Source organism: Candoia aspera, chromosome 1 (genome assembly GCF_035149785.1).
Source record: "Candoia aspera isolate rCanAsp1 chromosome 1, rCanAsp1.hap2, whole genome shotgun sequence".
Classification (NCBI taxonomy): Eukaryota; Metazoa; Chordata; class Lepidosauria; order Squamata; family Boidae; genus Candoia; species Candoia aspera.
In genome coordinates, this window is record NC_086153.1 from 251,807,612 (window position 1) to 251,823,079 (window position 15,468).

General features: G+C 37.5%; 1 protein-coding gene across 2 annotated transcripts in view; it reads right to left on the bottom strand.

The window, feature by feature from the left end:
• Nucleotides 1-216: 216 nt before the first annotated feature.
• The window catches only part of SYT9 (synaptotagmin 9), a 95,936-nt gene continuing 80,684 nt past the window's right edge, over nt 217-15,468 (bottom strand). Inside the window, exons 4-7 of one of the 2 annotated variants that reach the window (XM_063289509.1) lie at nt 9,431-9,551; nt 6,187-6,358; nt 3,963-4,092; nt 217-593 (exon numbers count right to left, since the gene is read on the bottom strand). In XM_063289509.1, the coding sequence (XP_063145579.1) occupies nt 585-593; nt 3,963-4,092; nt 6,187-6,358; nt 9,431-9,551 (432 nt within the window). In that variant the 3' untranslated portion in view covers nt 217-584. Of the gene's footprint in view, nt 594-2,240; nt 3,271-3,962; nt 4,093-6,186; nt 6,359-9,430; nt 9,552-15,468 lie in introns of those variants that run through there. The other variant, XM_063289506.1, reaches the window with a different exon arrangement.

The window sequence follows — 15,468 nt, forward strand, 5'->3', positions numbered from 1 at the left end:
GTTTTTAATGGTTGTTTACACTTGTTTTTAAGTGTTTTATTGTACACTGCCCAGAGTCACGTTTGTGAGATGGGCAGCTATATAAATTTGATTGACAAATACACACACACACACACACACACACACACACCCCTGGTAAATATGGTACAGTTTTCAAAGACTGAGTACATCCAAATCTTCAGGAAGTGAAATGGCATGAAAAGTGTGTGCATGTGTGTGTCTGGACATGCATGTGCAAGTTTGGAGATTATTCATTCTACAAATTTGATTTGTTTCACTGACAACTTAACAGGGAATCAGAAATGGAATATTTAGCCTACGATCTTTAGGGATGAGACTGTATCCTCCTCGGGAGCAGAACTCCTTGCAATGTTGCATTTCTTTTGAGTCTTTTCTTTGTTATGCATGGGATGGTGTGCATCGGTGATATAAGACTTCCTCAACACTGCCTTTACAAATCTGATTAATCAAACCACATAGCTCCAGAGTATTAAAAAAACTGTAATCAAGATGTCTTGGTCTACATCAGCTTCCCTAATCCAGGGTCCTCAATTCCCATAATGGCCATGCTGGTTGAAGAATTTTCAACGTCTCTGAAAGATATCAGATTGGGGAAGACTCATTTTCCATTAGGAGCTTGTCAGTCATTCCACTTTTTGATTGACAATAATCTTGCATACAATGTAAAAAGTGCTTAAGAGATTTGCTGCAGGGAACAATTGCTGCTAAGGAGCAACTTTCTCTTCAAAAGCTACTAGTTGGATTACTGCTAATCTGACCTTTCCCAGAGGATGAGGACCTGAAGCTCAGATTTTTCAGACCCTTTAAGGCAACGTAACAATGAAAAATTGAAGTTCAGCCAAAAAACAAACAAACAAAAGTCAGTGACAACAGTTACATAAAATCAAACCTTTTTTGTGTTTTGCTTTTGTTCCAACACATATCTCATGAAAGAACAAAGTTTATACGCTTGTTTGCAGAACGTTTTTGAAACCCGTGAAGATAGGTTTACTATATGGCATCATTTCTTCAATTATGCCTCTCTAAATCACATTTGTTTTCAATTGTCACGGTTTATCTAAAACATGACTTGAAGCATTCTACAAAGCCCACAAGCTTCCTATCTATGATGAGATACATTTTAAATATGTTTCGTGTAATTATTCATAGTGCCTCAATAAAAGTTGAAAGGTTTCTGAAGTGCTAGAAATTAGAGGAAAATAAGATTTTTTGTTGGGAGGGTGGAGAATGGATAAATCTTTTTATTACAGCAACTTTTACAGATGTAAGACCAATTTGTTACTTTGAAAACAAAACATTATATATGACTTGATTTGGATTACATTTAAAAGTGATTGTAAATTTAAAAGCACATTTGGTGAGTGTTTTTGCCACAAAATACCAGTTTAGTAGGAATTCAACTATAATTTATAATTTCAATTTATAATTTACAAAAATATAGTCATATAATTAAAATAGAATTTAATATATAGAATTCAGAACTCTAATCTTTTAGTAAAGAAATAAACATTGCTATTTAGTTCCTCTGTGTTACTCTGTCTTTTGTTCATCTGGGGGACAATCATCTCACAGGGCCAGGAGAAAGAGTCCCTTCCAACTCCAAAATGTTTAGACTTGCTCTGTTCTCATCAGGCCCACAGCTATCCCAGCTAACCCAAAAATCCTGAGATGAAAGTGTTGGGAGACCAGCTTATTTCAGCTAGCCTAAGTCATACATACCATGTAACTAAAAAAAAAAAATAGGAGGGGCAAAAGGAATTTTAGGAATGAGGGTAAAGGCCTCATGATTGCCAGATAATCAGCTTGCAGCATCTAAACCTACAAAAATAAATGATTTGCTGCTTACTCCGTTGTTTATCCTATCTATCAAGACTGGCAGAGGGAAAGGGCCAGATCCACCAACCTCTATAAAAGTGAACAAGAAAAGCAACATGTAAAGAAGGTACCAAATCCTTCCTTTTCTTTGGGAAATATTCTCTGGTGGCAGAAATGCATCCCCCCCACCCGCCAAGTTCAGGGTAATAACTATAATGATACTGTAGAAAGGCTTCTAACGGTATAGATTTCAGGCATTGTTTTGGGGAAAATCAGTGGTTTCAACATTTTGGGGGGTTGCTTTTAGGATGCAATATTAAACATGTTTATGACTATAAACTTTTTTTTCAATTTTTCAAGGGGAAAAAAATCTGGAAAAAAATCAAGAAAAAAAACTAGGGAAATACTCCTTCCCCTGCCTTTCTGGGCTATCACATTTCCAGCTGTCATATTTTTATGCTGCCTCATGCCAGTCTAGTCTGCTGGTCTATTGTCTACCCATTCTTTGCTGATCCTGAAAGGTTATGTAGGGTTGTACTTGGATGAGATATCCAGGAAATACCAGGACTGTAATCTAGACTTGGAAATAATAATAATAATAATAATAATAATAATAATAATAATAATAATAATACAAAATCCCACCCTGAAAGAATGTAATGGCAAGCAACTTCTGTACTGTTGCCAAGAAAGTTACAAGGACATTTCCATGAAGTCACCAGGAGTCAAGCTTGACTCAAAGGAAACTTAACTTTATTAATCTAGTTTTATTTTCTGAGTTTTGTGTGTGCCTGTGGGCAGGCAGTTCATCCTGATGGTTGGAAGGGGTGAGAGGTCCAGTTTGTTGAAGCTTCTAGATTATTATTGCACTGTAATTCATAAACTATAAATTAGCACGAGCTGTTTATCAATATTATGACAACTAAATGAATGGATAGTAGGTTGTGGCAAGTCCATATTTTCTATTTATGATAATAGCCATAATAAAAATAAGACATTATTTTCATGAATCTCAAAATTTATATCAAAATGGATTATCCTCTTGACTGGGACAATGTGACCAATTATGCAATTTACTTGAAAGCCCACCAATAACAGTAGAAGGGTGTTCCTGATAAACATGGGTGATTATGTTAGAGTAAAAATGGTAGATAGCTTCAGAAGCAAAGGTACCTTTGTAACTAAGAAAGTTTTGCATTGTATGGGTTGGGATTTATAAATTCTGGGGATGGGAAAAAGGTGAGGGTCAAATAATGGTATTAAGGGGATGACTTGACCCCTCTGGACTCTGCAGAATGGCCCCTGAGAAAATGGCTAAGAAAGGGTTCAACAGGAATGCCAAATTTCTGCTGAATAGGTTAAAAGAGTGAAGAAGCCTCTTCGGCAGCCATCAATGCGTAGAAGGCCTGCAGAACATTTCTGCTGAAGAGGGCCCTAAATAAAGACAAAAGACACAAAGGAATCTGATTGTAACTTGAGGAGAGCTTTTGACTGCATGTCCTAATCTCTAAGTTATTTTTAATGTCAAAGTAGTTTGACATCGCTCTGGATACTGAAGTGGAATTACTTTACCTGATTTCTGTATAAATATAACAGTAAGCCTTTTGAAATTGTTTTTTCATATACTCAACCCAGTGCCTTATATAAAGCACTATCCTTAAAAGAAAAGCTTAAAGCTATATATGAGAATGTTGTCTATGCAAACATAGCAAACAGTATAGACAACCTGGTTGTCTATTCAAGTTTAAGATTTTTTTAAAAAATCTTCTTATGTATATTATCTGGATTTTACCTTAACTTGGAAGAATTTTATCTTATACAAAAAAAGAGAAAATCTATGAGGAACAGATTTTACTTCCATTGTACATCAATTTTGATATATGCCCCTGGATTCCAATATGTCTTAATAGGATTTACAATAAACAAGTGGATTCTTTTCTCCAGTGCTAGTGAAATCTTGCCAAGAAAACTGCAGGGTCCAGGCTATCACTAGGAGTCAACACTGACTCAAAGCCACAAGGAGGAAGAGGAGGAGGAGGAGGAGGAAAAAGAAAGAAAGAAAGAAAAAAGAAAGAAGTGTCATTTTACAGAAAAAATACCCTCCTGTAAAAGCTCATTTGTCTTACCTCTGCAAGTAGATGCCAGTGTGCAATGGGTTTTCGAGGGTATGAGAGCATTTCATTCCAATGGTCTCGTCCAAGACTTTCTGCTTCGTTGCCCACTTGACAGACTCCAATTACTTCATTGTGACCTACACTGTGAAAATGTTCAATAATATTTATTTCTTAAAATTATGCATTCAGGAACTACACAGTTCAAAAGATCTAACAGCTGAAGCAGGTGTGCTCTTAAATATATCTTTGCAGTTCATGATGATGTGATCATAGTACGGAAACAGCCTATGAATATACAAAGAAAATCACTTCTCAGAAATTAGCATTTGTTTTACAAGTAAACCTGTCAATGACACCAGTAGAAGATTTTCTCCCTATTAGGAGAAATTTCCTTTCTCTGCCTGTTTCTATTCATGTTCGGTTTGAAATTAATGTTCAGTTTTTAAAAACCCACACTTTAGAAACAAAGATGCATGTGCAGTTTGCAGCTCAGAAATTTAGTTCTTACAAATAAACCATGTGTTTCTAGACTTACATTGCCCAGTTGGTATCATCTAGCTGATTTTGAAAAGATAATCAGGGTAAGATTTGATTAATATTTGGAAAAATGTTTATATCAGACTGAGAAGTTAAGAGAAAGCAAGGAAAGCAGTGGCAAACTATTTAAGTTTTGTTGCCAAGAAAAATGCATGGGATGTGTCCATGAATTTCTCAGGAGTCAATCTTGATTGAGGGAGACCTCTTTTACTTTACTTAGACTTAATCATGCATTCAGACAAGAATTAGTTCCATTGTACTCTGGCAATTTTTGATTTCACTTCTGTCTAGGGCTCATGGTAACAACGTAGAACCCCCAAATTGGCTTGGGATGAGTTAACACAGAAAGGAAAGAGTGGTGTTCAAAAACCCTATGAAAAGGTTTGCCTGCACATAAGTGCCATTAAAATGGCCAGGGGAACTGGCAGGTAAGTCCCAGTCCTATCATCCCTATGCCACAAGCCATCTTCTAGACCTTCTGTATGTACTATGAAGATCTAAAAAAGTTCTGCTAACATAACATAACATAACTTGCTGAATATGCAAAGATCTAAAGGAAAGCAGGGTGTAAGGATATATGGGAATGAAGCTTAATTGTATTTCTGTGCAGATAATACCTACCAAAGTTTTTAATCTCAGGCTTTCCCACATTCCAAAAAGAAAATGTCTCCTCAGTAATATTGCACCATTCATTATTCATAGAAGTCAGAGATAAATTAATTTGGGCAATGCTTTCTAGAGAGACATCAAAGACCATGTCTTCTTTGTAAAGCGGATTATTACCCTCAAACCTTTGGGAGACTTCCTTCTACCATTTCAAGCCTCAGGAACAATTTTATCTCCCCTTTTCTCAGCTAGATGGGGAGATCAACAGCAACCAATCCTGATACTGAAGAAAGGAAAAATATAACATGAGCTTTTTTTTTCTGTTTCAAAAATTAAATCTTAGGGATCTGTCTTTATTCAGATGTAAATTCAAACCTCCGTTAAATGAAAATGTCCAAGATGCCCCTTCTCAATGATCTAGTGCTCAAATTCTTTTAAGAGTTCCAATACAGCATACCAGAGAAGACCTAGCTGCTTCTTTATTGAGGTACCAGGAGACAACCACTTTTACTGGATTAGAGTATGTACAAGCAACTTTTTAAAAGAATTTCTTCCAGTGGACAAGGGCCACAGTGCAAAGGGTAGTGACATGATAACATAGGAATGCAAAAAAAAAAAAAATGGGGGGAGATAGTGGTACAAGGCAGGGGAGGTTAGACCTCATATTCTGACTGTTTTGTTTTTCAGTTTGTTGTGAGGTCTCCAAGTCCAGGGCTTCTGCAGAGGGGGTCAACAACATCAAAATGGAAGCCATGACCAGGCAATTGAAGCCCTGCCCCTTTTTAATATGCAACGTATACATTGAATGTACATTAAAAGAGCAGGGTTTTGATTGTCCAAGCATGCCTGCCATTTTGATGTCATGGACACCGCTGTACTTAATTACCTATTGATTTCGTTTTAAAAAAAAAACAGTTCCAGCAGGAGATTGTAACACCACCTTTGTTGCTAAACATTTGTGTCATAATCCCTGGAGAGTCTGAGGTTTGTAGAAGAGGACCTGGGAGTATGTGCAAGTTGGGGAGAGCATGGCTTGACCACCCAAATTTAGAGTATTCACTCATCAGTCTTCATAGCTGTCCAGATAGCTCACCGGTCATAATCCATAACGGCTATAGACAAGTGAATTTGATCGATGTTTTCTGGAGGGACATCAAAGACTATGGCTTCATTGTAAACAGGATTAAGGGTGTTCCGCTTGATAGAAGTCTTCCGTTTCTTCAGTCGTCTCCCTTCATACATTAGCGACACCTTTACATACGGATCTGTGTAACAGATATAACAACCACAGTATTTTATTTTGCTTTAAAGCATGATTGATATATCCATCCAGCTTTGCTCATCTTCCCTCTCTTTATAACCTTCTCACTGTACTATAAATAAAAGGCATGATTTAATTAATGACCTTGTACATTCTTTTAGAATTTATTTCTCAGGGTAACATTTATAGTCTAATACCATTTTTACAAGAAATTGAAGAAAAACCTGCATCCTTAAATCACAATTTCCAACAATATTTTTGAAAACGGAGAGGAATTTGCAGTGAAGTCTGCTGTAAACAAACATCCAGCAAAAATATGCCAGAATTCAAAATACTTGGTTGTTTTGTTTATAGCGATGTATTTTTAGTAGGTGGACTGGGCTATTTATCTCACTCCAGGAAGATAACTGACTTTTCCTGCTCTCCATTGTCATCATGCTGCCTGGTGAATAGCACGACATAACTTGGACCATCCTTGTGTTCTTGAGATCCAAATGCACAGCGACTCTGTTACTGAACGGGGTTGGATCTCCAGTCTTAAGGCGTCTACATATGTGCACAGTCCAGCCCCTCTTTAGCAGAGCTATTACAAAATGCTGTCCTAATAGAAGGGTTAACCCATTCCAAACACACAAACAGTCTAGGGCAGATAGGTCTGTATATTCAATAGCATTATCACCAGAAATCACTTAGAAGCTACTGCTATTATTAGGGCAAGGTTCATTTTTTAATATCTTTTCTCCAAAATAATTGCCATCTGGCAACAAAGGCAAATGTGATACAGCTAATCAAATTTGGGGATAGGACCGGGGAGACTACAGTTTCCTGTTCGGTTAGGCTATCTTATCAGCCTCACCTATCTCAGAGGATGACTGAAAGAACGGTAAAGCAGCAAGCGCCGCAAATCCATGTGGTGTGATAGTTAACAGGTTGGACTTGTCATTGTTTAGACTCAACTCACTCAGTTTTCAAGGACTGAAAATAAGCTGCAGTTGTTCTGTGTCCCAATGGGAAAAAAACCTGAATAGTTCATTACATCATTTTATTAGACTTTATATACAACTGACGACCAAGATCTCTCAGCAATTTAAGATTGAGTGGGATAAAAATTTATCCCTCCCCACAAATGGCAACCATCTTTTTGTTATTTATTTAATTAATTTATATAGCCACCCATCTCACATACATGACTCTAGGTGGCTTACAGTAAAAGAGATAAACAGATAAAATGCATAATATCAGTATAAAAATACAATATATTTCTAACCTATAATGTATTTGTATTTACAGAAAGTAAATGGTAGTTGCCAGGACGGGCATGTAGCTCACTGAATTTTAATTTGCCCAATATGATTTTCTCCTCCCCACCTACATGCCTACCCCCCTCCTCCCCAGCCTCTTTTTTAATACTAATTTTATTAAAAATATCAGTTAAAAAGATACAAACTAATACAAACTAAAAAAGATAATAATAAAAAGAAAAAATAGAAAGTGCACAAAAGAAAAAAGAAAGAAAAATTTAAAAAGAATAAAGAAAAAGAAAATAAATATATAAAGAAATAACTTCCTCCTTCATAACAGCAAGTATAAACAACTGTAGTAACTTATCACCGTCTCTTAAAATACAACAAACGATAAATCTCTTCTTCCCATATCCCATCTCTTATCTCTAAAAAATCCTTAAAGCTTTGTTGTTTCAGTTCTGATCAGCAAAAGCCCATTAAGGGTCACCAGATGTTACAACAGATCTATTTTAACCTTGATCAAATAAACAAACTTTATATTTCTTCCCTTTACTCTTAACAACTTTGATCTTTAGTCCATTCAAACAATATCCTAGAACATTATTTTTCATTTTTTCTTTGCCTCTTCTCACAAAATTCTTCAAAGCTTTAACAAGCCTGTTTTGTAAATCCAGTGTAGGAAAGTTGTCCAGGTTACTCTCTTGTTTTGTTCTTTGTATTCCCTTTTAATTATTAAGACATCAGCCGGTTTCATTTGTATGCCCAGTGTAGCATCTTTTTCCATATTATTCTTGTAGCCTGTCATTTTTAAATCCACTTTCAGATCAGTCTCAGTCTTGTCTGGTAAAACTTGTTCCTCTTCTGTAACATCTTTAAAACACAGTCTATCTATAGAGGCAAACACTCTTAAATTAACTTCTGGGTCCATTGTTCAAAAATATCCTTCAATATGTCCAATGTTAAAATGTTTTGCTACATTCTGTATTAGTAAGTCAAATTTAAGTGTTCTTCTCTTTTAATTGGAATCTTTAGATCCTTCTGGCTCTCTCTAATGTGCAACCTTCAAAGACTCATCCTATCATGTTTTTTTTAAAGAGAATTCAAAATGAAAGCATTTCCCCACGGGAAGGATTCTTATAATTAATTCCAAAATCTTAATGCAAATCCATCTGGACCCTTAGTCCATTTGCAACTTTCCAAAATCCACACTCTAATCACCCTTTTGCTGTTTATTCCAAAAGAATTTTTTAAAAGTCCTTAAACTTGTATTTAGAACTTATTTCACTAAGGATTGAAGGAAACTCACCCGGTGATATAAAACGTGTTGATCCAAAGGTTCCTAATAGCTGAAAAGCAGTTAACGAACAATATGGAAAAGGAAGTATGCCAACCCACTATCCTTTTTGAAGGTGTTGAGCAAAAAGATGTTTATTTCCTTATCTCCCAGAGCTCTAAATTCACCAGAGACAGCTGTCCTGTGGTCTCCTCATGTAGGGTTCTCAAGTCCTCTCCTTGTCCAAAGAGGAATTACGAAGATCCCGTCTACCCATCAGCTCTTCATTCCACCATGGTCGTTGGCTCCACTTTTAGCAGAGCCATCATCAGTTCGCCATTTCTTCCCCAGAAGTGCCCCTCCTCCCCAGCCTCTGAAGCAGAAGTTGGAGACACAGGAGAGGAGAAAGAGTCCCCATTCTGCCAACAGAAATGCTCTAACAGTGGAACTAATTGGATACTACCCAGTTCTCTTAAAAGCTGAGATGTACCATCAATTCCTAAACAGTTTTGTTATATGAACAAAGATAATCTTAGACCAGCATGAAAGATATTCCTACCTGATGCTCCTGTTATGTCCATTGCTTTTAAATTTCTTGCTTTTATTATAGTTATAGTTAGTCTGCCAGCTGTTGGAAGATAGCAAAGCGAAAACATCAACTCTCCAAGATCCACTTTGTCCTACAGAGTAATGAAATACATATGGAACAATATTAAAAATGTCCTTCTGCATCTGTTGAAGTATCACTAATGAGACTGATACATCTCTTATTCTTAGCAGTCTCATGTTTTTCAGGATTTCAACTTGATTGCTGTTTCCAGAACAAAAGGGAAATTCTGAGTGAAGTTTTCTGAGTAAAATTCTGGGTAAATGCAAGGCATGTGGAAAGAGTGCATCTGTGATCCTGAGCCGTTTAAAAAAAGAATGGAGTCCTCCCCTTCCCCAGACCTACAAAGGACCAGATTTGTCACTTATTCCAATGTTCTTGAAGCTTCTTTTATCATCTATTTTCTATCCTCTTGCTCACAGAGTGAAAAACCAAGAATAGTAACTAGTGAATCCCTAAGATGATTTTCCCCATTGGAACTAATTATGGCTCTTAAAAAGGAAAAGTTGGAATCTTCCTGTTTTCTGTTGGACTATGGACACCCACAGCACTCTGTGTCAATTTATTTATTTAAACAACTTAGAGACCACCTGATTTCTAACAACTTTGGGTACTTTACAGTTAAAAATGCAAGAAAATACCATAAAAAAGAGAAAAACTTGTAAGTGGTCCAAGGGCAGACAGACAGACAGACAGACACACACACACACACACAACATGGGCTCCACCAGCAACCTACCCTAAGAGACCTGGGAGAATAGCCAGGGCTTCAATAGCTTCCTAAACATCATCAGGGTAGATCTGGATCTCTGTCAATTTCCTAGATAGTCAAATATCTGTCATATGCCAAGAAAAGTTTTTCTCCTCAAATATGCAACCTTTCCTATTATAACACTTTTGCATCACAATCATAACATTCCAGGAAGCAATGTGTTTGGGTGTATGGATTAAGCCAATTAAGTTGCTTCAACATGCAGACTGAGCATAGTCTTGTCCCTGTTGGCTTGAGAACTCACTATAGAAGCTGGAAGGATGTTCCTTCTCCAAATCATACAGGAAAAAGTATGACTTTCTTTTTAAACCTATTTGACTTTAATGTGGAAATAACTTGGAAGACGTTTATAGAATTCACTTCTATTAGATTTTTGCAGTCATCATAACATATGATCTAAAGATATTTATATGGCATTTCATGTTAAATAAAATACTCAGCTATTGTAAATATGAGATATTTTAAAACTGGGATCCCAAACTGAAACTGCAACAACTGCCACATGAGGAACAACACTGATGAAGTCCCCCACCCAATAAAAAAGCTTCCAGTGAGTAAAAAATGAAGAAAATGATAGAATCCCCTCAAGCATAAACTTACCAAAAATAAAAAGCCTCCACTGTTACACAGTCACAAGCAACGCTGCCCTCCCCACATTTCTAGAAAAGCTCTGTTCAGCAAGATGTCTGTGAAAATTAATTCTTACAGTCAGTGAAAAAGCAGATAAAAGCAAGTCTGACCACCTTAAGAACAAGGACAAATGAAACAAGCCATCCTACCCAATTGAGGAGGCCAAGTTCTCCATAGGTAGGGCAGGACAAAACAAACAAACAAATATCATCATCATTATTTTTATTTATTTATTTGTTTGTTTAAAAAAGCAGGCTAGTTCATGATTAGCTGTAGTTGCTGAAATTCTTTTGGAACTGCCTTCAACTTCCTTCACTAAATGTTACTTATTCTCGGTTCCTGATTTTTTTGCAACCTTATCAAAGCGGTTCCAGTCCATCCTTCTGTTGAAGCATGACAGGCCCTCTACCATTCTGTGGTAGTCTTCCCAAGCACCATTGTGGGCTACAGAAAATGGCTGCAGGGCTGTATATGGCCCATGGGTCGTGAATTTGAGAGCTCTGCTTTAACTGCTTCAGGAAAATTTACCCAAACAAATCATACTAACTACAGAAAAAAAAAATTAAATGGGTTATCTTCACCAAAGAACTGCTGTATTTCAATCTATATTTGGACTTCATGTCTACTGTAGCTGCAAGTTGTTTTTCTTAATAGAAGCAGTTATATGGCTTTGAACTACAAACAATGGAATAAAAGAACACATCTTTTTATAATTATTTATGCTACAAGGAATCATTTGCTAATATAATCCTTTGCTGAAATGACTGCTACGATATAAGGAAAGAAATTCTGAACAACAAATAGCAGGGCAAGTTTTTGCTGATTCCCCAAAAATCTTCAGTTAGCCTGCCTAGTAATTGTTAACATAGTACAGGAACTGGTTTGGCAACATCCCTATGTTTAGGTTTACAATCCCTGCCTCCATTTGCATACCTTGGTACTCCTAAGAAAATATGATGCCCAAGAAAAGGCTTCATTACACATGGAGGGATTCAAAATTAAACACACACAACTACCTCTAGATAAATGCATTAAAAGACAGTGAAACTCAGGAGCTAAACTCAATATTTGCAACTTCAGTTAACTTCCAAGGGTATGGGATTTGGTGTGACAGTGAGTCTTATGGAGGCACAGTTTAAATTCTGATGTACAATTTAAAACTTGCCACAAGTAATATGTTGTCAGCTCAGAAAAGATGTGCTTCAGTAACTGTCAAAAGTCAGATTAACAAACAAATCTCTTTGTAATAGAATCCTTAGCATATTCCACTGGCTGGTTGTCACTTCTGGCATCTATTACTGCGAATGGCAAACTTGACCAGAACAAAAACAGAGTTACTTTCATGACAAATACCAGTGAATTAGATAAAGTAGATACATTTACTGAATAAATTTTATATTACTGAAAGCTACTTTATTGCACAGAATTAGCCAGTACTCATCCCTGGAGTTTGAAAAAAAAATCTGAAAAATAATTGAACTATGTTACAATTCATGATTGATATAATAAAATGTTATTATTTTGCCCCTCCCCTCTTATCAATTAGACTGTATGGCTTCATTAGGATGTTTCTGATGCCCAAATTCCTACAAATAATTGAATTATGGTAAATTCCTACCTTGCATGCCCTGCGTTAACAAAAATCCCTATTTTATCCCCTCTATCATCACCAACATTTTATAGAGTAAGGAACAGACAAAACTGGGCACTAAACAACATAATAAGGAGGCTGTCACACCTTAGGGATCATGGAGTGTACTGTAGGACTAGCGAAGGAAGAAAAAAATGTAACACTTTGGCCTGAGCACGTGGAATGGAATACAAAAGCAGCAGCACAGGAGCAAAGAAAGAATTGTTGAAAGTCCAAGTGCCTTGTCTTGTTGTTTATTCGTTTAGTCGCTTCCGACTCTTCATGACTTCATGGACCAGCCCACGCCAGAGCTTCCTGTCGGTCGTCAACACCCCCAGCTCCCCCAGGGACGAGTCCGTCACCTCTAGAATATCATCCATCCACCTTGCCCTTGGTCGGCCCCTCTTCCTTTTGCCTTCCACTCTCCCTAGCATCAGCATCTTCTCCAGGGTGTCCTGTCTTCTCAGTATGTGGCCAAAGTATTTCAGTTTGGCCTTTAATATCATTCCCTCAAGTGAGCAATCTGGCTTGATTTCCTGGAGGATGGACTGGTTTGATCTTCTTGCAGTCCAAGGCACTCTCAGAATTTTCCTCCAACACCACAGTTCAAAAGCATCAATCTTCCTTCTCTCAGCCTTCCTTATGGTCCAGCTCTCGCAGCCATATGTTACTACGGGGAACACCATTGCTTTAACTATGCAGACCTTTGTTGTCAGCGTGATTTCTCTGCTCTTAACTATTTTATTGAGATTGGTCATTGCTCTTCTCCCAAGGATTAAGCGTCTTCTGATTTCCTGACTGCAGCCAGCATCTGCAGTAATCTTCACACCTAGAAATACAAAGTCTTTCACTGCTTCTACATTTTCTCCCTCTATTTGCCAGTGATCAATCAAGCTGGTTGCCATAATCTTGGTTTTTTTGAGCTTTAGCTGCAAGCCAGCTTTTGCACTTTCTTCTTTCACCTTCATCATAAGGCTCCTCAGTTCCTCTTTGCTTTCAGCCATCAAAGTGGTATCATCTGCATATCTGAGATTGTTAATGTTTCCTCCAGCGATTTTAACTCCAGCCTTGGATTCCTCAAGCCCAGCATGTCGCATGAGGTGTTCTGCATACAAGTTGAATAGGTAGGGTGAGAGTATACAGCCCTTGTCTATCTGGCCAGAAAGTCTGAAAATGACACCCACCATCACATCAGGAAAGATGAATGAGAGCAACTCTTGGTTTAGGCTACTTTGATGATTGCTTGCATAATCATATTAATAACACAGAGCTACATTAGTTAAAACTCCAACCAGTTGTCCTAAGTGCAACTCTAAAATGTCTGGTTGCTTTAAAATCTTCCAGTAGTTCAGCCGCTTGGGCAGTTCCTTTTGTTTTGAGGGGATAAATATGTTGGTATTTTTTTTCTGCCTGGAAATTTAGCTGCAGAGGAACAGTACCCATGGTAATTAAGTGTCAGCAGGGTGAGGAGGTCAGACTTAATTGTCTCAGGTTGGGGTGTGGAAAGGATGAACAAATAAGGAAAAGCTGCTGTCTGCCTGAGGGAACTTGCCTGGACTTGCCACCAGAGGTTTCAGTTTTCTGTTCAGCCCAGGTCAGCAGCCCTCTCATTTGCTTAGCACATGTGTGCACGCATATGAGCTTTTAAAACGATTCTTTGTATTTAAGGACTGCCTATCCAGGGCTCTGGATAAGGAAACTGTTTATGTTCTATGCTTTGTTTAAATACACTTATTTTTATAGAAATGCCTGGTGTGTTCTTTCTGATCTCTCGGGCCAAACGCCTTCCAGCACTCTGCACAACCGCCAACAAAATATTAAGTTCTTAGAGCAAATTGCTTTTGAAGTCTTCATACATTAATGATCTTTCCAACCAGCGTATTCCTATCAGCTGCATTTGTAAAAATTTAAGTTAATAATGAAGATGGACACATGCAGAAGTTTTCACACTAGTCTGAAACTGTATGTGAATATACTCTTAAACTATCTACCCATAACTCCCTGCAATGCTGTAGCTCTTCCTGTCATTTAAAAATAGATGAGCTTAGAAACAGAATTATGCTGTAACTACAGTCCTATAGTAGATAATGGCCATATACTGTATATGTTCATATTCCCATGTAGTTTCAAACTGGCAGAACTGTCATAACAGTATCCTAATAGAGTTCTCCAGTTGTAACATCTGGAAGATCAGTAGTTAGCAGCACCTAATTGGTTTGGCTGATCTTGGGCAGAAGACTACCAGGAAATTCCATGGTTATATGCTAGACAGGCAAGTCAACAAACATCCTGGGAGAAGGCTATGACAAACTACTTCCACTCTGTTGCTAAGAACATGACAAGGATGTGTCCATATAGTCACCAGGAGTGAACTCCACACAACTGAGTCTTGATAATAATTTGAACTAAAGAATAATCCACGTTGATGAAAAAAGCAAAGGGAAAGAAAACAGTATTCTGATTCAAAGGTGTTATCATACCCGGATGAAACAGAAGCTATAGATTTGGCTCTGACTGCCATTAAGCTTTGCTCTGAACTTTGTGCCTATTCATTGCACTGACTGTGAGGACCAACTGCTAATATCAAAATGGACAGAAGTAAAAACACTGTGATAGCATGATGATGACACAGATGGTAGCAGCAACAGCTCTTCCCATACAGTACTGTGCAACATTTTTAATGCAGAATGATGTATCATTAGACCTACGTAAGATATGCTCCAGTGACTGGTATTCAAATCTCATAAAAAGAACAGCTCTAAGGAGCTCAGGAAGTAAGATATCTTTACACTTCTGGTGAGGATTCATGGTGAACTAGACGGCATTGCGGCGGAGATTAGTGGCCAGATGGTGAATTCTGGCTGGCAAAGTCTCTCTGGAAAAAGGAGGGATTGTGACACTGCCCACATGTACTCTGGACAGCTGCTTCTTATGATTAAACTGCAGGAACCAAAGTTT